The following is a 23,362-nucleotide window of genomic DNA, read 5'->3' on the forward strand; positions in this document are numbered from 1 at the left end:
AGCATTAGGTGACGGCGAGCTGCACTGCCAGACCACCGAGACCATGCGAGAGAAGCATGCTGTCATGTACTGTAGCTAACACTTCCGTGTGCGCTCTCTTAGCCCTGCCATGGCCATTTCTACACGTATGCTAATCGTCTCCTCCGACTGGCAGCTGGTGCTCAAGGGGAGTTCGGGCACTGACAAGACAGGAGCCCAGTGTATAATTAAACATCAGACCGGCACGTAATAAAAGCTAAAGGATGAAATGAGTGTAATCTCGGCCTGAGGTTCCTCGATAATCAGCCCACAACCACATGCCTGGCAGAGATGGCAGAAAAAGAGGAAAAGAGAAAAAAAAAAACATGCTGATTTGAGTGACCCATTTGAATCACACACCTCCCACTCTTTATTTGATTCATTTTTTAATTAGAGAGACCGAGTGAGGGAGGACTGCGGATCTTAGGTGATGGAGTAAGGCGGTGAAGAGAGAGAGAGAGAGAGAGAGAGAGAGAGAGAGAGAGAGACGAGTGGTGTTCAATCTTATCCAACAGCATGGCTCCCTATCTCCCTGCAACATGGAACTTATCGGAGCTCTGCAAGCCATTCTCATGAGCACTTAACCTTGCGGTCTGCAAAAATAAAAATCCTCAATCAATGCTGGCCCACCATAGAAGCAAATTACAGTCTGGACCACCTTACGTCCTGAGATTTGAAGGTACTGTAAAAGCTAACTGTGAAATCAAATTAAAGTGTTTACTTAGACATTAAAAAAGTCCATTGTGCATAGTAAAAATAAGCTACTGTACATTAATCAAACATTTACTGTAATAAGATGATTTTGGATGGAGTTGGATGTAGTTCTTAGCATGTTTTGTGTCAGACTGTACTTGGAGAAAAAATGAAGAGTTTTTTGAAGTGTTTTTGCTTAAGATTAACGGTATAAAAAAATCTCAATAAATTAACAGTTTTCCATATGTTGTGATTCATGTTATTTTTCATTTATTTATAGTTTTCAATAGTGTTTTGTGACTTACATCTTTCATTCTATAATGTTTGATGTTGAAAAGTTTGAAAAGGTTACTTTTAAAGACATTTTAAATAGTTTGTGACTAGGGGTCTGACGAGACGCTTACTCCAAGAGACGAGATGAAACGAGACACAAGATTGGGTTCACGTGAACGAGACGAGATTTTAACAGTATTTTTAAGAAATCTAATATTTTATTCAACTAAAAAAAAAAAAGGAAAATGCAAAACTATTTAGGTGCTTTTTAAATCAACTTGTAATGAATGTTATTTTACTTCTATTTTAATGAATTATATGGAATTATATGCGGTAAAGGACAAGCAAACACTGCTAAATATTTTGCTAATTTATGAATGGAAAATGGTGTTTATATATAATTTTAAATATTAGCAAAACATTTGCTAATATATGAATAAAAACTTTTTAATTAACTGAAAAAAAAATCACAAAATGTAAAACAATTCTGGTGCTTTTTTAAATGAACTTGCAATGAATGTTATTTTACATTTATTTTAATGAATTGTGCTATAAAGGATATGCAAACACTGCTAAATATTTAGCTATAAACTCTACTGACTGCCTTCCTCCCTGTTCAATTTCACATGAGAATCAAACTCCTTTCCACAAAGTGAACTTTTTCACTGTGTTTGTGTGCCGCGTTCTTGGAGGAGATGTGTGTTTGTGGTCCTTTACTGACTCGATGGGTGCAGAGAATACTGTCAAACAGCTGAGTGTGTATGGCTTATCTTGTTGTAAATTGCAGCTAAAAGTCCTACGCAATGGTAATGGTTTTATTACGTCATTTACATGTCTGTACTGCACTCTACTGAATGCTCCACATGTCTTTATTCGATTAGTGTTTACGACGATTATGGCTTTAAGCATATCTAAAGTGTTTTTTTATTGTTTGTTATGAGCCGTGGTTTAAGCGTGTGGCTGCAGTTGTAGCAGCCTCTGTTTTTGGACGCAGCAACCCTTGAACTCTGGTGAAGAAAAAAATTATTACGCCACACTCACCCATCCCAAAAGAGTGACGCGCAACTCCGAAGCCAGTCTGTCAGGTGTATGCAAAGCACTTAACGTGCAGTTCTAATTCAATCCTGCCTCCAATCTTCATATCTAAATTCACCCTCATGCTTCATCATATAATATCATAAAGATATCTCGCCTCAATTTAGTCTCCTGTGATCTCGTAGCCTGAGATCTTGTGACAACCCTATTTGTGACGCATTCTCTGGATTGTTGTTGTTAATTATGGTGCAAAATCCTTATGGTGCCAGTACTTTTTCTGTTATTTTACAGACTTAATTCTCTATTAATTGTTATTTAAACAATATATGGTTTCAAACTACAAACATTTCAATTAAGTTTTTTTTTCTTTCTTTTACAAAACTACATTTAATTTACAACATCAAAAGTGGAAGAGATCGAGGTCTCATAATGCTGCAGTTCCCAACAGGGGGGTCCCGGCCTACAAGGGGGCCTCAGCTCTGTGGTGGGTTTTAGTAGTGGAAAATTAGTAGAACAATCATGCTGCCTTGTTTCATTTTATCCCTTGGATGACCAAAAAAATTGACAAATTTGTAATTTTTCCTTTAAAAAAAAAATTGCCTTCAGCAGCTAATAGTAATGACCCAAGCATACTGGACCCAGATGAGGTAGCTTCAAGCATTTTGGGGCAAAGTGCTAGCAATACTGAAAACACGAAATACAGGAAATACTAAGATTGTTACCTTAACTATGGTTTTATTTCATTTTCTCAAAGCAAAGAGACCCTGACTCAGCCACAGTGCATTATCTGTGCCAAAGTTCTTGTTAACTGTACTTTACTGAATAAGACATTTGCAGACGACTCATTCCCAATACCACAAGGTGTACCTAGTACAAATTGCCTTCTGATGTTTAGCTTTTATATTTTACATTAGGCTATAAACATATTGATTGTTTGAAAACAACCCTTTTTTGTCATACCTACTGCAAACTTATAATAATATCATATAATTAAAAGTGGAAGGGGGGCCTTACAATATTTTTTTTTCCAGGGGAAAAAGGGGTCTCAGGCAAAAAAACGAAAAAAAAAACAAAAAAAAAAACAATTGGGAACCACTGCCATAATGCATTTCATAACCATAAATTTAGAAGGAAGGAAAAAAAAACAACCACAAAATACAGAACCAGCTAATTAACATGCATACACATACAGAAGTCAGAATTATTAGCCCCCCTGAATTATTAGCCCCCCATTCATTTTTTTTCTTCAATTTCAGTTTAACGGAGAGACTATTTTTTTTCAACACATTTCTAAACATAATAGTTTTAATAGCTCATTTCTAATAACTGATTTATTTTAATCTTTGCCACGATGACAGTAAATAATATTTAACTAGATTTTTTTCAAGACACTTCCATGCAGCTTAAAACTACATTTAAAGGGTTAACTAGTTTAATTAGGTTAACTAGGCAGGTTAGGGTATTTAGGCAAGTTATTGTATAATGATAGTTTGTTCTGTTGACTAATGAAAAAAAATTAGCATGAAGGGGTGCAAAAATGGTGTTTAAAAAATTAAAAATTGCTTTTATTCTAGCCGAAATAAAACAAATAAGACTTTTTTCCAGAAGAAAAAATATTATCAGACATATTGTGAAATTTTCCTTGCTCTGTTAAACATCATTCAGGAAATATAAAAAAAATAATAATAAAGGGGGCTAATAATTCTGACTATAGTGTTGTACTGTGCTTACAACGTTGGGAGTTCCATGCTGGGGTTTCACTTATGCTGAAATTTTGTAACATTTCCTTTGTGATGACAAGTAAAAATTTAAATAAATGAAATACTTTAAGCTTATACATACTGAATGATCAACAACTGTATTATGCAAATGTATAAAACATACTTTATTTGATAGCTACTTTAACATATGCTATTGTTAACACTTAATCATGCATGTTGTACAAATTAATTTATGAAATTTTCAATTCAATTATAATCAGCAACATGACAAACACTGTAGTGTTTAATGAGAGACATCTGTGTGCTTAACACTCATCACAAATATGCTAATGTAGTAAACAATGCAATTAAGTTCTACTACTGTAACTTAAGAAAATAAAAGTTTGTGCTTAAATGTTTGAGGCAATACATTTCCACAAATGTTTTGAGCAATATGAACTTATCAGGTTTTACAGTGTGTGCACTGTCATCCTACAGACAATCATTCTGCTCACCAGCACAAATACTTGGTGTTAAATAAAGCACAACACATTAGAGAGGAGCAGAACGGCACGTCACCGTCTGAGACTCCCAGCTGTCTCCATCATGCACAGAGAGCCCTATAGCGCTGTAGATGCGTCAGACTGAAAGCATCACACTCATTTGCCCTTATAGCTAAGAGATCATCACGGGGAGCCCATTTGTTGCGTATGTTTATGCATTTGTGCTGATCAAAAGCTAAGGCAGAATCCAACAAAGGCTGTTTAATTGCAGCTCTTGAAAAATTGATGCCGCTCTTAAGGACTTTTTTGTGTCTGGCCGATACTGGGAAAACGCAGGTGTAAAGGCCGCATGAGAGCGCAATGTTTTATTCACATGCCCGAATGACAGGAGGAGGCATGCAGAAACACTGTAGAATTCTAGTGAGGGGCCTTAATTAGCTGAGGCCCTGCCAAATTTTGGACATACAAAGGATGGCGTTTTCCACCTCACTGATGGTGAGGATAGTGTTCAATTAGTGCAGTGAAGCTCGTAATGTGACCTTACAGTTAAACTTTTATTTATTCATTCATTATTTAAATTACAAATGTCTTTAAAAATATCAATTTATATACAGTTGAAGTCAGAATTATTAGCCCCCTGAAATTATTAGCCCCCCTGTTTATTCTTTTCCCTAATTTCTGTTTAACGGAGAGAAAGAAATTAACTAAAATTCAACACATTTCTAAATCATAACAGTTTTAATAACTCATTTCTAATAACTGATTTATTTTATCCTTGCTGTAATGAGAGTAAATCATATTTTACTAGATATTTTTAAGACAATTCTATACAGCTTAAAGTGACATTTAAAGGCCTAACTAGGTTAATTGGGTTAACTAGGTATGGGTAATTATAGGCAAGTTATTGTATAACAATAAAAATATAGCTTAAAGGTGCTAATAATTTTGATCTTAGATTTTTTTTTTATTATTATTATTATAACTTTTATTCTTGTCAAAATAAAACAAATAAGACTTTCCAGAAGAAAAAAAAATATTAGGATACTAATAAAAAAATATTACATACTGTCATTTAAAAATTCCCTTGCTCTCTTAAACATAATTAGGGAAATATAAAAAACCAAAAACAAAACAAAGGTGGGCTAATAAATCTGAGATCATCTGTATTTTAAAATGTACAAATGTAGCACATACAGTATGGTTAAAAGACAAGATGACCCAATTTGGTGTTAACTTAAAATGAGCAGAAATTATTTATGGTATGAAAATATGTTAAATGAAGTTACATTGCCATTCAGAGCAACATATATTAATGTAAAAAAGGAAACAACATACCTGTATATAGCGATAGGTTGCTTCCAAGAAATAAGTAAACATTTACATGTTTACATGTATGGAGAAAACAAATGTAAATAAATGAAAGCTGCATGTTTTGTAGTTTAGATATAAAAGTGTCCATCTAAACGATCATGTTTATACTCACATATATCATTTTTTTATAATAAATTGTATTTTTTTAAGTTTTAAATTACTAATAACAATTATTATATTATTATATTTTTGTTGCTTGTTAAAACTACTTATTTAAAATAAGCTGAAACAACACCATTAATTAGATTTCATTGGGGCAATTTAATTGTTTTAATGCTTAATCCACTTAAATTTGTAAAAACTAGTAAGTTAACTTAATTCTTTTATGTTGTCCCAACACAAATCAATTATGTGGAACCCAGCATTTTTTTTACAGTGAATGTCTAAATTAACCTTTTACAACGTTATTACTCAGAAATGGTTGTAATATTACTTATTCACACACACAAACACATACAAGCACACGCTCACACAAATGCACACTTTTGCAGAGTTATCTGTTTTGGGAGTTCCTGTAGACATAATGGTTTCTTAACTGTACATATTGTACTTGCTATCCCATATCTCTACACTGAAAAAAAATGTTGTCAGTGACACTGTTGCAAACAATTTATATGTTGAATTTAAACAAATTTAGCAATGTTCAAATTAAGTCTTTACTTTAAATTCAGCCCAAATAAATTGTTTCCAACCACTTAACTTAAAAAAAAAAAAAAAAAAAAAACTGTAAATCCAAGGAATCATCTTTAATTATTTGTTTCAGTGTACCCCTAAACCTCACAGGAACCAAATAGCATTTTTACATTTGCAAAATACTTCTTTCTATCCAATATATGAGACATTTTCCTCATGGGACCAAAAAAAAAAAATGTCCCCACAAGATCAAAATTTACTGATCTTGTGATACATGTGGGGACATACAAAGCGCACACACAAACTAACAAACTAACCTAAACAAAAATCAAAAATCCAGTTTGAAGAAAGCAAACAAACAAACATTCAGAGTATGTCTTGTTGGCTACGGTGAAGTGCTAGTGGTTGGACAAGCATATAGTGCCAGGTTGGGCTCCTGAGGTTCACGCTTGCAGTGATCTGTGAACAAGCTGCTTTGGCCTGCTCTTGCTATAGCCCTCTCAGGACCGAGAGCTCTCTGCACAGGTCTGGTGCCAGGTCACTCTCCTATCCCGTAATTATCTCCATATCTCCACCTCGCCTATACTGCACATTCCACCTGTAAAACTCACTTTGAGCTTCCCTTCAAAGCGTACGCACAGCAGAAAACTCTCACAGCCTGTGAAATACAACACCATGCATAAATTAGCATCCAGAGCTGTATTTTTCCTTGGCCTAATTGAACTGTTAAAGACGGAAACTGCGCGAGAGTCAGCAATGCCAACCTTGCCCCTCTTCTTCACGGCAATTATTGCTCCTTCACAAAATGTCAAACGAAAAGGCATCGAGGCAGCAGAATTAATGTTTCCACATGATAAGTAAGCTTAATATTCAGCCGACAATTAGACTACTCACCCTGCCAACCAGAATTGGATCGGGTCCAGAGAACTCCTCCAACACAAACATTTGATTCCAAACCCATCCTCTCTTGGCACGACTGAGGATTCTTTGTCCTTCGCTTGGCCGGTTTCGCGGGATCATGGCTGATGCCGTTTGTAAACTTTGTGACTGATTGTTTAACGGAGCCATGGAAGAGTACGGCACACAAGTAATCCACACTAGCAGGAGAGAAGTCCATAGATCTCGCTGCATCTCCTCTCCTCGTTTGGGCATTTTTGAAGAATTTTTCTTTGCCGCCTTCCTCTTTTTTTTTCTTTTTCTTTTTGCTTCCCCTCCAAAAATCAGGGGTTGGCCAGCTGACGGTCAGCTGAATGGTTACTCTTTTGTTCTACGTATCCCCCAGCTTGAGTTCATGTTGCGAGGAGGGTCACGGATGCGCTCTGATCTGTCTCCAGAACGCAGAGCGGGGAGACGTGTGGACAAATGCGACATCCATTAGTTGGTTCGTCAATGAAAGAGATCTGCAGGGAAGAGACAAATGCACACTTACAGGAAGTGCATGTAAATAAAACTGACAAGCTTGAGAAGTGAACTTTCAAGGTCAGGTTGATCTGACATCAGAACAGCTAAATAAAAAGTCAGAGCACATCTGTTTGTTTGTTTTTTTTGTTCTCTAATAAACATTTAGGAAGTACAAACAAGCTGATTACAGTTTTAGATTACAACATTTGTTGTGTCCGTGTCTTCCTTAGAACACCAATATTTATGAGTATTAATATTTAACATTAATAACTTATTTGAAAGAAAACTAAATGTTATCGGATGTTTTTATTATGTAATATTAAGTTTTAAATTTGATACAATTACCATCAAAATCTCCTGAATGATGGCTCACAGCAATTTTGAGGAACAAAAAGTAGAATAAAAACACCATAATTTTGACATATGACTGCAGCAGACTATAAATGCAGCAAACTTGAAATGAGAGTGGAGAACAGCAGTATCTCTTCATGCTCGTGAGCTGCTTTCATTTCCCTGAACCAATTGCTTTCAATGTCCTTGACATATTACAGCATTACGTATTTGCAAGATCTTTGCTTTTATGAAGAATTAGATTCCTATTCATTTATTGAATGTGCATTTCTGACAATATGACAGACCTTACATGATGACTATATTATTTAGCAATTTATCCATGCACTTGATTATTATTCTTTTATTTTCTTTCTCTTTTTTCCTGGTTGACCACATAACAATCGTAAGCTGCCTTTCACTAAACCGGATTACTGAGCTGAATGGTTTCGAGCAGCATCCGCTGGAGAACTCTGTTATCTGTTATTTCATATGTTTCCAGGCATCAATAGGCAGCAGAAAGGTGGCTAAGAGGAATTCAGTCTTTTAATCTCCTAATGCACTAGACCACTCTTTATTTGTTTTCTTGCACACATTTCATTTAAATAATTGCCCTGAGGGCTAGTAAGCAAGCCATACATTTAAAACGCGCAGCTTCCACATGCAGTGTAACTTCGGCGAGCAGTAAAGCTTTACTGCACACTAACACCATACACAGACGCGGCGAGCTGCGGTGATGCTTGAATCACTGGCGAATTTCAGCACCACCAAGAGTGGACAGCTCCTCATAGAAAACTCGCTTACAATTAACAGACGCTTTGACTTTGGAGAGACAAAATGACGATACTTTAGAAGCAGAGATGGATGCTCTAGAAGTGGCTTACATTAATACAAAGCATACATTGCGGCGAGTTGGCTTAAGTTGATTAACAAGGACGTTCTTCTTTTAACTTAACACACATATCCGATGCACAGCATTCCAGCACGACATGCAAAACAAATTAAGAACTACGGGTGTTTATGGTATTGTCTGCAGGCTGTCAATCTGTCTCCCTCTCGGATCAATCACTGTAGCGCAAACAGCATCAAAGAAAACATCCAGTATTTCACTCGAGTAAAAAAAAACAACAAAAAAGCACGCGCTTTTATCCAAACGACAAATACGAAGTAAAACCCTTCCTACGCCTGTTAATGATTCTTTAACACTTACCGTATCTCATCCGGACGTCCGTTCCATGCCATTCACAGAAGATAGGAAACATTAGAGAAGGAAATATTAAAGACGTGACTTGTTTCGCAATACTGCTGGCACTTGTCGTTTTGTCAGTCTTCTGTTAAGTGAATATTCAAGAGAAAACAGTCAAGGAAATGAGTTGACAGACGCGGTTGGGAACAATTAGGATCCGTACAGTTGTGTGGCTTAGCGTTGACAGGGTGTCGGTGAGCTCCGGCAAGCCCGCTCGCTGAGTGGAGGAGTGAGGAGAGATGGACGAGAGGTGTTTGGTGGGAAGAGCCTCCCCTCTGCCGCGCTCATTGGGCTGATAAAGAGGCAGGTCCTCAGCCCTGGCAACGAATGCACGCGCCCTTCACTGGGAATATTCAACTTTTCATGTCAGTGCGTTAGTGTTGGTATTTCTTCCTACCTTTTCTAAATGCATTCTGCTAACAAAGCATAGGTACGTGCGCCGCGTCTTGTCACTTGTGCGACGGTCCTTTGCTTTTCCGGCTCGTGATAGGAATGTAATTAGATTTTACATGGCCAGGACGTCTGTGCTGCTGTTTTGTAAATAGCAGCATATTTGCAGCCAGTGCTGAAAATTATTTTTATATGGGGTATATAATTTGGCAATTATATATACTCAACTGGCAATTACGTATGGTCCATGTAAGCAACCAATACCCAACTTTAAACTAACGCCCTGTAAGCGTAAATGCCCTGTTATTTGTTTTGGTTTCCAGTTGCTGCAGAACAATACATTGCGCGCAACAGTTAAACTGATGCACACGTGATGTAACTGAAAGCACACTTTCGTGACGGAAACATCAAGCAAACATGACTTGGACATGATCTACATAAAAATGTATGAGCTGAAACCATATTAATCTGTTCCAGGTATGCAAACACATCTGCCATTTTGGAATGGTCATCAGTCACAGTAAAAATCAATGAGTCTGCCAAGATGTCACAGCATTGTACAGCCTCTGGTTGTAAAAAAAAAAAAAAAAAAAAAAAAAAAAAAAAAAAAAAAAAAAAAAAAAAGAAATACCAATATGTAAATAGATAATAATACAAAAAAAAAAAAAAATAGGATAACATTTCAGGGTTGAGAATCTATTGGATAAAACACATTTAACTACTTTTTTGATGTAGCTTACACTGTACAAAATTAAGACTTCCATGGAATTCATTCATGTTGTCCCAACACAAATCAAAGTTAACTGAACCAACTTAAGCGGGTTGATAATTAAACAATTAAGTTGTCCCCAAAAAAATAATAAAAAAATTGTGTTCTTTCAGCTCATTTTAAGTAAGTACTGTATGGGCAAGCTGCGAGCCCTTTTTTTTTTTTTTTTTAAGTGTACACCTTTTTTTTGTATAGTTTACAAAAATATATCAATTTAAAAAGTTCAGTTTAGCATACAATTTTGTAAACGACCATTCAACTTGCTCTACGGTGTTGATGGGTCAAAAGTCACAGCTCCCAATACCTTTATTTCTGAGAGTGTTATCAACAGCTTATACATTGCAGAAAAAAATAATAATTAAAAAATTTACTATTAGGAGACCACTTGGAAATGTGCAGATTTTTTAAGAAATCAAAATTTACTACTTTTTTTCATAATCTTTTCTTTGCTATTTATAATCTACTGAATAAACTTCCTTCAAAAAAAAAAATTCATTAAGATGTGTGTGTGTGTGTGTGTTTAAAACAAAAGCCATATTTCTAATGTTACATATTTCTAACACAATGCCAATGGAAGCATCAAGAGTTAGGAAATTCATAGTTGATTGAATTTCACAAATATCCAACCATAACAAATGAAAAAGTTTGTCAGGCATTTACAGAATAAAATGCATAACTGATAAACTGAGTAGATCCAGACAATTTTCAAGAGGTCTCTTAATATTCTTCAAGCATGTATAGGCTATGCATTTGTACTTAGGTAAAATTGGTTTTATATTCTCACATTCAGTCTTTATCATTAATAATATAATCTCAGAAATGTATTAATTAAAAATTCTAAATAGTGAAATCATATTAGCAGACAACAACCATCAAAATACAAGTGTTCACAGTCAATTAAATAGTGCTAATCTTGTTTTGAAGTCATACTTACATGTTATTTCAGTCTGAATATTCAAAGTACCATGGTAAACAAGGTATGGAGCTGTCACTGAACGAATGTGCCAATATAAAACCAACCTTACCCTAAATTATATTTGTATCGAAGCAGCACTGAGCAGTTCTTTTCAGAACACATCCAAAAAAAAAAAAAAAAAAAAAAAAAACTCTAAAAGTAGGACATACAAATGAGCTGACTGATACACGATAAGTTTCAAGATCTGATTTGGCAATTTCATCTTTAAACCCACATCTGTACTGCTAGATTTTCGGATTTACTTCATACAAAAACAACCAGCACCTGTTTTGATATCTTCACTTGGGATCCTAAACTAATGCTGCGTAAGATTGTAATTAAAAAGCATTATTTGAGAACACCCAGCCTATTCACTCAACCTTTAAACGAGTAAATATATAAAATCAAACCCACCAGCTTCTCAGAATCCATTAGTGCACCAGGCTGTCTTGACACGTTTCTTGTCCACATGCATTGAGAATTCAGGTAGAGACACTGAGCTCTGATTCAGCTGGCTCCCTCTAGCGGCCGAACATCAAGCAGACGTCAGGAGTTTTCTGGACTGTGGTCAGTTAAACTTGGGGATTAAATCCTGCCGATACAGACGTTCAATAAACCCTCCTTGCAAGATATAAAGCTTTGTATAAAAAGCAATATGAATAATAACTAACCAAATAAAAATAACTGCACACATACAACACATGCTAGTCAGAGCAACCGTGACAGACAGTTAAGCAAGATATCGATCACAATAAATCTGACGGTAATATAACACTTTACAAAAAATAAATAAATAAATAAAAATAACACTATTGTTATATAGATTTTATATCTGTATTACTCAAATATGTAATGCAATTTTTTTTCTAGTCACATATCAGGTTTGTAAAGCTACTTTCCACCATTTGTAGACCTGTTTTTAGCTTTATCTTCAATCAATGAACAATGCAAAATCACCTGTCAAAATCCTAAAAATAACACTGATGATATAAATATTAATTAAAACAAATAAATCTCCCCTCAATAAAAAAATAATGGATTTTGAACTGCTCTCATTTTGCATCCTGCTCGACATCCTCTTTAACTCTATTTTGGTTCTGCCATGCAGTTTGTCAAGTTGCTCTCCAGTGGATATTTCTCCCTGTCATTGATTAATTCCACTGACACAGCCTTTACCGGTGATCAAAATATCAGACGTCTTCTGAAAAAGCCATAGTAAGTGAAGGGGAAACGGTCTTTACAGCCCAAGCTTCCTCAATCGATCATTGGTTACTACATTGTCAGTGGAATTAATCACAGGCCTGGTGCGCCGTGAACTGCTGCCACCTTCTCCACACACCTCAGCCCTGTCATTTGCAAATGGCGACAACAGCCTCGACAAACAAACAGGAAACAAGGCGTGATTTATTCATTTGTCTCTGCATTTACATCAAATCATTTAGAGAGGCAATTACCTGGGGATTTTCCCAGCTGTTTCCCATAGATGCGAGGCTACGTCTAAAACAATTGTCTTACTTACTGAAGAGTTGTGACTAGCTTGAATTTAATGTCTTGTGATTCATAAATCAGGCTGACATGTTTTTCCATACCCGTACCCTCACACTTTTATGGCCAAACACTGGCCTGAATTGCATTTATTTTGTTAGATGTTAGAAAGTTTAATGTTTACATTTCTCCATTTTGGATAGGAAATATATGATGAAACATTTAATTTATGTAATTAATAACTGGTAAGATAATAACTATTTGTTTTATTAATTTATTTTTTCATACCCATTTTTTAATCAAACTGTAAAAATCAAAACAAAAAAAGCTAAAACTATTTACTTCATGGCCTACTCAGAGAGATTGTGATATAGAGACATAGCTATCCTTTGAAATTGCATTTTGCATGGTTTGATATAAATATGATGATGATGATGTAAATAAATAACCAAGAAGTATGGAAAGTCTTTAAAAAAGTCCAGTGGTTTTCTGCCACTGATTCAAATATCAAATTGACAGTTTAACACCAGTTTAAAGCCTCCATTACTAATTGAAATACATCACTTTAGAATTGGCAACAAAGGAATGTTAGGTTGCTTTATTGAAGTTAATAGTGTATTGCATTTTGAAGACCATTATGACAGAAGAGAGAAAGAGAGAGGGTTTTGACTGACGTTACTTGAACAAATATCTTCAGACATTATAATATTTTTAAACAGAGTTCAAAGCCTATAAAACATACAACAGCTATAATAACCTACATCAAATTAAAGATTAACAAAAGTAAAGACAGCTTATAATCTAAATGAAACACAAGATGTTTATCTACTGCAGAGAAATAAATTAATCATAGCCATCCCAAGAAGTGTAATCATGTAGATTCTAAGAGGTGCATCGGTGAGTAATGAGCTCAAATCTCCAAAATTTTACACAATTTCAAAAAAGCACCAAATTAATAAATAAATAAACAGCAACATCAAAATATTCACACCTAAAAATTCTTAAAATGCATTGATTCATATACAGTAAAGCTAGAAGTTGGTTGTTTTGGTTCTTCATATATATATATATATATATATATATATATATATATATATATATATATATATATATATATATATATATATATATATATATATATATAGTTAGGTTCATAAATGTACAATTGTAACGTTTCTGGCTCTGTACACCAACACAATGGATTTTAAATGAAATTATTTTTCAATGAGGGTATTTACATCCAAATCAGGTAAACGCTATAGGAATTACAACAGTTTGCATATGTGCCTCCCACTTGTTAAGGGACCAAAAGTAATCGGACAGAATAATAATCATGAATCAAACTTTCACTTTTTAATACTTGGTTGCAAAACCTTTGCTGTCAACTACAGCCTAAAGTCTGGAATGCACAGACATCACCAGCTACTGAGTTTTATTCCTGGTGGTGCTCTGCCAGGCCTCTACAGCAACTATATTCAGTTCCTGTTCGTTATTGGGGCATTTTCCCTTCAGTTTTGTCTTCAGCAAGTCAAATGCAAGCTCAATCGGATTCAGTTCAGGTGATTAACTTGGCCATTATGTAATGTTCCACTTCTCTACATTCAAAATCTCTTTGGCTGCTTTTGCAGTATGCTTTGGGTCATTCTCCATCTGCACTGTAAAGCACCGCTCACTATAATTAGGATAATGAGGGAAAAACACACACCTGGCCATGGAACAGCATAGAAGCAAATTGCCTAATTACTTTTGGACCCTTAACAATTGGGAGGCACATAAGATAACTGTTGTAATTGCTACAGCTTTCACCTGATTTGGATAAATACCCTGAAATTAAAGCTGACAGTGTGCAGTTAAAGCACATCTTGTTCGTTTCATTTCAAATCCAATGTGTTGGTGTATAGAGCCAAAATGTTGGCATTGTGTTGATGTCCAAATATTTATGGACATAACTTTATACTTTTATTCCTTCTTAATTCCATTAAATGCTTACTTGTTAAATTGGTTTCAAAAGACAATTACAATACATACATACATACATACATACATACATTCATACATACATTCATACATACATCCATAATAAAAACTGCTTGCATATTTTCAAGACATGAAATAAAATATTGAATTTATTTAATACAACATTTAATGACTGTGGCTGGGAATCCGGTCTCAGGGTGAATGAGCATCACCATTGGGCTCACCATTCAAAACAATCCTACAAGACAAGAAGATAATGGACTGTGTTTATCGATTTCACCTGAACCAAAGCAAGAAAGAGACACTATTCTTTAAAGAGCAGTTTCAACTGTATAATAACAGTTTCAGGTGGATGACTCTCCATTCCTGCAAAGTGAGTGTTCATTCAGCGTAATAGAATCTCTGGGATACAAATAACAAATAAAGTAATGCCATCTGACACCGCAACCTCTTTTCTTCTCTATCCTAACTTCTGTATGGGTATGAGTAAGGCGAGATTTGCATCCTGGAGGAAATGCAAAGCAGTGAAAGATTAGTGTTCGAGTTTTAGGTAAGATTAGACTTCATTGGCTTTTGGTTCTGTGTAAATGATTTTATGTAAATGAAATGGCGCATCAGAGCTGCTTTGTCGCTGTCTTGACACTAAGCAAATGTCTTATTTTCAGCCAGCTGTGCACTAGAATCAATACTGTAACTGTGCAGTGTAGAGGTGGGTTTGAATAGCTGGATGTAGGCAAGGAGGCCAAGACCAATCGTAAATCAATATGCAAATGTTTCAATGATGTCATCACTGTCAGTTAAAGTACCAGATCATGCAATAATGATTTTTTCTTGATTATTTACTCAGCCCCAGGCCATTACAGAATTTTTCTCCATCAAACGCAAGAGTATGTGAACATTCCCATCCACTGTCTGTAGTTAGACATCTAGACATCTTTTTGATATCCAATAAGGGTATTTTCTTGTGAAACAATTGGTAATACCCAGAAAAGATACATATAATTAGTGGGTGACACTTCAAAATAACCATTTTCACCGTGAGAGGCACAACCGCCGCACTAGAGGATTAAGACTATGCCATCAGAGGGCACAAGGTAACGGGATGCGAACGTACAGAAATATGCAGTAGGTGTAAATACCCTGCTACTTGTAAAGGAAGATGAAATAACAAAACAAAGCAAAATAATTTATTCATAAATCATTAACAACTTGTCAACAAGCTTAAATATAATTGTAAACTTGTTAAGTGAAATGAGGATTCATTTTGAAAAGTAAAATTAAAGAAATATAGCCATAAATCTGAAATGAATTTACAAACGCATAATTATATACACAAATAAATAAATAAATAAATAAATAAATAAATAAATAAATAAAGCAGTGTTTTAGCCTAAATATAGAGAGATGTACAGTGTTTGATATTTTAAAGTGATAGGACGAAGACTATACATAAGCTTTTTTTCATTCATATTTTCGTTATTGCTTATATTTTACTCTCTCATTTTATGTCTTAATTATTGTGCATAAATAATAAAATAGGAATAATTAAATAGGCTTAAATAATAATTTATTTAAAGACATTACCAGCGAAACACAGAGAAATGGTCTGGCACATAATCTAATGGTGCAGTAGTGATACGGTACGGTTCGGTCAACTTTTTTTCCACAGTCAAAAAGTACTAAAAAGCGAAACGTATCATACCACTTTTTAGGTACCCTTTGCAATGGTTACCTTGCACAACAAAAAGGAACCAAAATGTGAAGCAAGATGCACAACTTTTTTTACAGAGATACATCACTCATCACATATTTTTTAGATTGAAAACAAAGACACCACTATTTTTGAAAACACAGCCGAGACACTACACCGTAATAATATACATATAATGATGAGCTATGGTCAACCCGAGCTCAAACAAACCTTGTCATCGTCTTGATGAACCACCACAAACTAAATAGAAAAAAAGAATCTACCCTGTGCCTGTAGGTGTTTACAAGGCTGTCTAAACCGCGAGTGGTTTCACTTTCTCACCGCATGTCTGTCTGATAATATTTTTTATTTCAGGAGAAAGTCTTATTTGTTTATTTCAGCTCGAATAAAAGCAGTTTATAATTACTTAAACATCCTTTTAGGGACAAAATTATTAGTCCCTTTAAGCTATATTTTTTTACAATAATCTACAGAACAAACCATCGTTATAAAATAACTTGCCTAATTACCCTAACCTGCCTAGTTAACCTAATTAACCTAGTTAAACCTTTAAATGACACTTTAAGACAGTGGTCACCAAACTTGTTCCTGGAGGGCCGGTGTCCTGCAGATTTTAGTTCCAACCCTAATCAAACACACCTGAACAAGCTAATCAAGGTCTTACTAGGTATACTTGAAACATCCAGGCAGGTGTGTTGAGGCAAGATGGAGCTAAACCCTGCAGGGACACCGGCCCTCCAGGACCAGGATTGGTGACCCCTGCTTTAAGCTGTATAGAAGTGTCTTATAAAATATATAATGAAATATTATTTACTGTCATCATGGCAATAATAAAATTATTATAAAATGAGCTATTAAAACTATTATGTTTAGAAATGTGTTGAAAAATGTGTAGAAATGTGTTCCTTCCGTTAAACAGAAATTCTGAAAAAATAAACAGGGGGCCTAATAATTAAGGAGGGCTAATAATTTTGACTTCAACTGTATGTGAACGACCTGTACAGCTTTACGTTGACATTTCCTTGATCGAGAATGATATCGACTGAAACTTTCTGTCATACATCACCCCCACCAAAATAGTACCATTGGTACAGTACCCTTTTAGCAAGCCTGATAAAGGTGACCTGTACCGTACCATACCACTCAGTGGTTGAATGCTATTTCATCAAAAGCATAAAAATAAATCACCTACCTCAAGCAGATCACTAAAATTATAACAAAAATATTTTTGCCACAGGACGTAAATTAAGTCTCGCAAGTTTATATTTAATAAATTTACTCAGTTCAGTTCAGTTTTCAAAACGACTCCTTCAGTTTAAGTTTTCAAAACTTCTTTAAAGAATAATTGTTTTTTTTTTACTTTTTAAAATATTATTGCCTCAGTATCTTTTGTGCTTTAATTTCAATTTAAGTCACCTTACATATGCGTATAAAATATAATGTGCGCATACTGTAACAGCATTAAAAGGAAAAAACTGTAAAAATCTATAGCTAATTCATAGAAATTAGCTATATTAAAATACAGCTATATTAAAATACATCAGATATATAAAAATAAAAAAGACTATTTTTGTTTTTATAATAGGCCAACTATAATTTAAAAGAAATCTGCAAACTGGGCTAAAATATTTTAATTACATGTTATTTCAATAAATTTCCTCTGTCCTCTTTTTTAAAATGCTTGATTGGGAACAAATCTACAATACATGCTCACAAAATGGTTTAGTTCACAATTTAAGGTCATACATGACACATTTTGGACCAGCAAAAGTGACTTTTGTTAACCCCTCATTCACTTTCATTAGATGGTGAAAAAGGCTGTAATGTTTTCCTCAAAAAGAAAAAAAAAAGGCTCAATAGACTGAAATAATTTACAAAACAACAAAAATGGAAGACTGGAAGTTAAAAAATGGTTAGGGCTTGACACATTTTATGACAAATAGCGCATTGCAAGCACACTGCAATACATTGCAACCACTATAATCGCTTTATTTATTATAGAAGTCCCACGATATGTTGATTTCTCCATTTCCATGTTGTTTAGGGATGTCTAGTCTGCCATCTCCAGCACAGTGTGCACCCAAAACAGCTGCTCACTAAAACTGCAAAGGTCGCTCAGCTAATGCAGCAAAGGAATTAAATAGTCAAAGTTCACTCCAAATGCATGAATAATGATTTCCAAATGTATGACAAGACTTCCCAGCATAATTTCTCCATCTTTCTGTGCCGTCCCTCCACACATGCACACACACACACCCCGTTCATGGCCTCGGGGGCCTGCAATGTGTAAACAGTTTCCAGCATAGGTTTAGTGGCATGATTAGCATATTAACACTCCTAAAAGTCAAATTTTAATTGGTAGCAAATTAAAGTTAATTGGTTTTTACGTTGATGATTTTAAAGCTCTGCAGATAATTAAGTGCAGTGTTCAGAATTTTGATATGTTGACATTTTGAGAATGAACAACCTGGATCCTAAATGAACAACACAACTAAGATCTTAATCATGCAAATTGAAAAAACACAGCAGATTTGATTATCATGGGTTTCGTATCGGCCCCCCTATTAATTACACTTAAGTTATTTATTTATTTACATCCACTCACATTTACTGAGCTTATTTCCCAATTGCAGTAATTATTGTTCTCTGACAATTTCTAGACTCAAAAAGCACATAAATGAAGCCATGTCAAATAGGCTGCTGTGCAAAAGCACCAGGTACAAACCTGTATTTTGCACAAGCGAATATCTTGGCAGGGAACTTTTCCGCTAAGAAGGTATGATGTGAATGGAATTAGTATGAGCATCTGGTGGGCCGCAAGCTTCGCTCACATTTAACCGTGAGCCAAGAGCTCATTCTTTGGCATCGAAATTTATAAACTGTCATACGGTGAATGAAACGCTCCTCAGGGGCAAAGCTGCTTCGTCTACCTGTCTTAATAAGTTGTACAAGTTGATTAGAATAGGATACGGTAGCAGACCTCCCATCACAAGAGGAAGTAACTGGACATGAAAAAACTTTTAACGGGATCCATTTTGAGCTGGGCTTCTAAAAGTAGACGCTGATGATTGCCATAAATAACAGAGGTGGCGTGATAATGGTGCGAGTTACCTTTAATAGCGCTCATTAAGACTGACACCTTCTCCATTTGGGAGGAGATGAGAGGAGGCTCATTATGATCGCTCCGCATGCACACCTCACAGCAAAGAGGAATGTATGTGTGTGTGTGTGTGTTTGTTTGGCCAGGAACTGTAAGACATAACTAACAAGTCAGACGTTTGCTGTGGCATTTGTTAAAATGGAAGAATAAACTTAAATCCGTGACTCAAGTTTATGGAACAGACATTAGCAGGGGCTATTTTTACATCTGACATTCATTGATGTGTGCGTGTCATTAAAAATGGTGAGCTTCATAAACTGTGAACTTCCTCACCGATGAAATGAGTTTTCTTCATTTATTGTTACTTTTTTGAACTGAAGTCAATTAATTTTATCATTAAGAAAAAAGTTAAATCATAGAATAATAAAAAAAAGATAATAATACCCTTTTACCAGATGGACAGAAAAATAAAGCTGTACTGCGAGACTTTCAATATAGTGCAATTAAAAAAAGATAATGATCTCCATGTTTATTCATTAAATTATCAATTTTATGTTAACACACTACAGTGTACTATAATAAGGTTAAATTCATTACCGTTTGATATTTTGGTGTCAATCTAGGCCTGAGTGAAAAATGTTCATTAATTTAATTTAATAATTTAATTTAAATGCACTGCTACTTATTTCTTATGCAAGTGCAAAGTAATGCACCATATAATGTGCGATAATATAACTTGAACATGTAGAAATCAACATTATACAGGTAAAATTGTTCCTTCAAGGGGGTCATTTTTATAGCTGTACTGTATTTTATTCTGTGGTTTGAATAAATGGCACATCATAATCTAGCTTATTACTTACTCCCAGGGCCATTTCTATCGAAGTTGATATTTGTTGGTGTTTCGTAACATCTAATTTTTATAAGGTTGATCGTTAGCCCAATGCTCAAACCCCAACCTGGAGGACCAGGACATACACACATACACTACAGACAATTTAGCTTACCCAATTCACCTATACCACGTCTTTGGACTTTGGGGGAAACCAGAGCACATGGAACCCACGCGAACACAAGGAGAATATGCAAACTCCACAAAGAAATGCCAACTGACACAGCTGAGGCTCGAACCAGCGACCTTCTTGCTGTGAGGCGACAGTGCCATCCACTGTGCCACCCTCATAATCTAGCTACAAAACATGTTGGTCAATGATATTAGTCGTTATGCATAACAATCACAATAATTGCTGAAGCTATGAAATTAAATTTCTCACATATTTTAAACACTTTTCCAAACGTTTGTTTACATAAATTATAAGCACATAATGTAGTCAGTTAACAAATCCTTGGATTAATCTTTATGAATATAATTGAACATTAGCTGCGTCCCAAATCGCATACTTATGCACTTTTCTACGCCATTTTGTAGTATAAATAGTGTAATTAGTGTGTTCACACAGCCGATAAAATGAAGTGTGTAATGATGGACACTTCACGCACTCAACGACCGCAGGTTTGCTTACATAGCAGAAGAGGCGGAGCTATCAGGCGCACATGTTGGAAAACTTTATTTATTTTGGATGGTAAAAGCAAAATTCTCCTACGAGAGTGATTATAGCAACTCCCGATGGTGAATGCGGTCATATTCACGGCAGGTATTATTTGATAATTCGATCGTTTATTTTACTGATTTGGCGACTGTCAAACATCATCAGGGAAACGGTTTGAATTTCCGCTTAGTAAAAAAAAATTAGTGCTCCATTTGGGATGACACTACATACATATACTATCCTGTTGAGTGTGTAAGTGCATAAGTACATAGTGCGTGCATAGTGTATAGTGTGCCATTTGGGACGCAGCTATTGTGTTCATAAACACAACATATTTGTGTATGTTTGGTTACACAGCTCAGTGCTGTAAGGTAAATAAATCAAAAATATACAAACACTCACATACATTTTTACATATAGATATATTTTATCAGCCATAATAGATTCATTTTAATTGTGCATATATATCTTTCCCCCCTTTTTTATTGTCTAGCATTTTGGTAGTTTTTGGTTCCTTTTTTTCACAACCCCCCTTTAATTTTCAAAATTGCTTCATAATATTCAACTCAAGACAAGGCAAGTTTATTTACAGTATATAGAACATTTCATACACAATGGCAATTTAAAGTGCTTTACATAAACAAGTAAAATATTTAAACAATTAAAAATGATTAAAACAGATAAAAACAGATTAAAATGTGTTAAAACAGGTTTTAAAAGAATGTAAAAAAAGAAAAAAAAACTAATATTGCGATCTGTCAAATGTAGCACAGTGCTCATTCAGTAAAGACACAGCTAAACAGATGTGTTTTAAGCCTTTATTTGAATGTGCCTATTGTTGGAGCACATCTGATCATTTCTGAAAGCTGATTCCAGCAGCGAGGGGCATAGCTGAAGGTTGATTTACCCTGCTTTTACTGAACTCTTGTAATTTCTAATTTACTTGATCTTAAAGATCTGAGTGATCTGTTTGTATTCAGTGAGCATATCTGTAATGTATTGAGGTCCTAGGCCATTTAGCAATTTATAGACAAGTAGTAATACTTTAAAATCTATTCTGAATGTTACTAGGAGCCAGTGTAAAGACCTGAGGACAAGTGTGATGTACTCTGATCTGGTCAGATCTCTGGCCGCAGTGTACTGGATTAGCTGCAACTGTCAGACTGTCTTTTTGTGAAGGCCAATGAGGAGTCTATTACAGTAATCCACCCTGATGGTGACAAAAGCATGAGTTTATCCAAGTCCCCACTTGAAACAAAGCATCTAATTCTTACAATGTTTCTGAGATGATAGTATGCTGATTTACTTTGCTTTAACATGACTATTGAAACTTATATTTGACCCCAAAATTACACCAAGATTCTTGACCTTATTTTTAGTTTTTTTGACCCTTAAAGCCAAGGTACACATTCACCTTGAGAACCTCATTACTGTCTCCAAATGCATTCAGTTTTCTCTTTGTTTAACTGAAGAAAGTTTTGGCACATGCAACTGTTAATTTCATCAATACATTGGCAGAGGGGGTTAATTAGGCTGAACATTAAGTAAAGTGTAAGCATTTTATTTGGAGTTACTAATAGTGTCTTGTAATACTAAAATGTAGAGAGGCCTCTTTAAATTCGAATTACTGCTGTACAAAAGAAAGCAAGTGTTAAAGCCTTTGCACTTTAGTTTATTTTAGCACAAGCAGATTTTTATCTAATGTCATAGTTTGGCTGAAGCCATAAACACGTCAAGCTGACACGCTCAAAGACAGTTATTCATCTGACAGTGTAAACAGTGTTGTCGCCTCCTGCTTGTGTCTCTTTGGTGTTTTTGTGTGTGAGAAAGTTTTATTTTTGACAGACACACAAACTATGAGCTGTTGTTTTGCAAAGGAGACTGAAGTGGATCTATCAGTCTTCCTCTGTGCTGAATATTAACATATTTAGATAAACTCTGCCGCACAGTTCAGGCATGTATAAGCATTCCAGCTAAAAAAGAATAAGACACGCTCGGTGGGACAGCAGATTTGCAGAGAACAAACGTCTACCCCAGAAACACTGCGGTGCCACCATTTTGAACATCTAATCCTCTATGACAGTCACCCTGAGAATATTACCCTGTGAACCCCCCACACGGAGGATTCAGCCATGTGCGGAGCTCGCTTGCTGTGCTTACACAAAGCTTTAAGCGGGACGGTTCTGTGCAGATGGGGATTGAGGCTCCTCACATGCTCATGG

At 35.2% G+C, this 23,362-nt stretch overlaps 1 protein-coding gene across 16 annotated transcripts in view; it reads right to left on the reverse strand.

Moving 5' to 3' along the window:
- cdh8 (cadherin 8) overlaps window positions 1-23,362 on the reverse strand; it is a 288,795-nt gene that overhangs the window by 167,080 nt on the left and 98,353 nt on the right. For 6 of the 16 annotated variants that reach the window (XM_073907192.1, XM_073907188.1, XM_073907194.1 and 3 more), the window contains 2 exons: window positions 11,732-11,909; window positions 7,121-7,626 (listed from right to left, as the gene is read on the reverse strand). The exons of 6 other annotated variants lie outside the window; for them this stretch is intronic. In XM_073907192.1, the coding sequence (XP_073763293.1) occupies window positions 7,121-7,378 (258 nt within the window). In that variant the 5' untranslated portion in view covers window positions 7,379-7,626; window positions 11,732-11,909. Of the gene's footprint in view, window positions 1-7,120; window positions 7,627-9,167; window positions 9,427-11,731; window positions 11,910-23,362 lie in introns of those variants that run through there. 4 more of the 16 variants (XM_073907196.1, XM_073907197.1, XM_073907195.1 and 1 more) reach the window with 2 other exon arrangements.

Source organism: Danio rerio, chromosome 7 (assembly GCF_049306965.1).
Source record: "Danio rerio strain Tuebingen ecotype United States chromosome 7, GRCz12tu, whole genome shotgun sequence".
NCBI classification, from domain to species: Eukaryota; Metazoa; Chordata; class Actinopteri; order Cypriniformes; family Danionidae; genus Danio; species Danio rerio.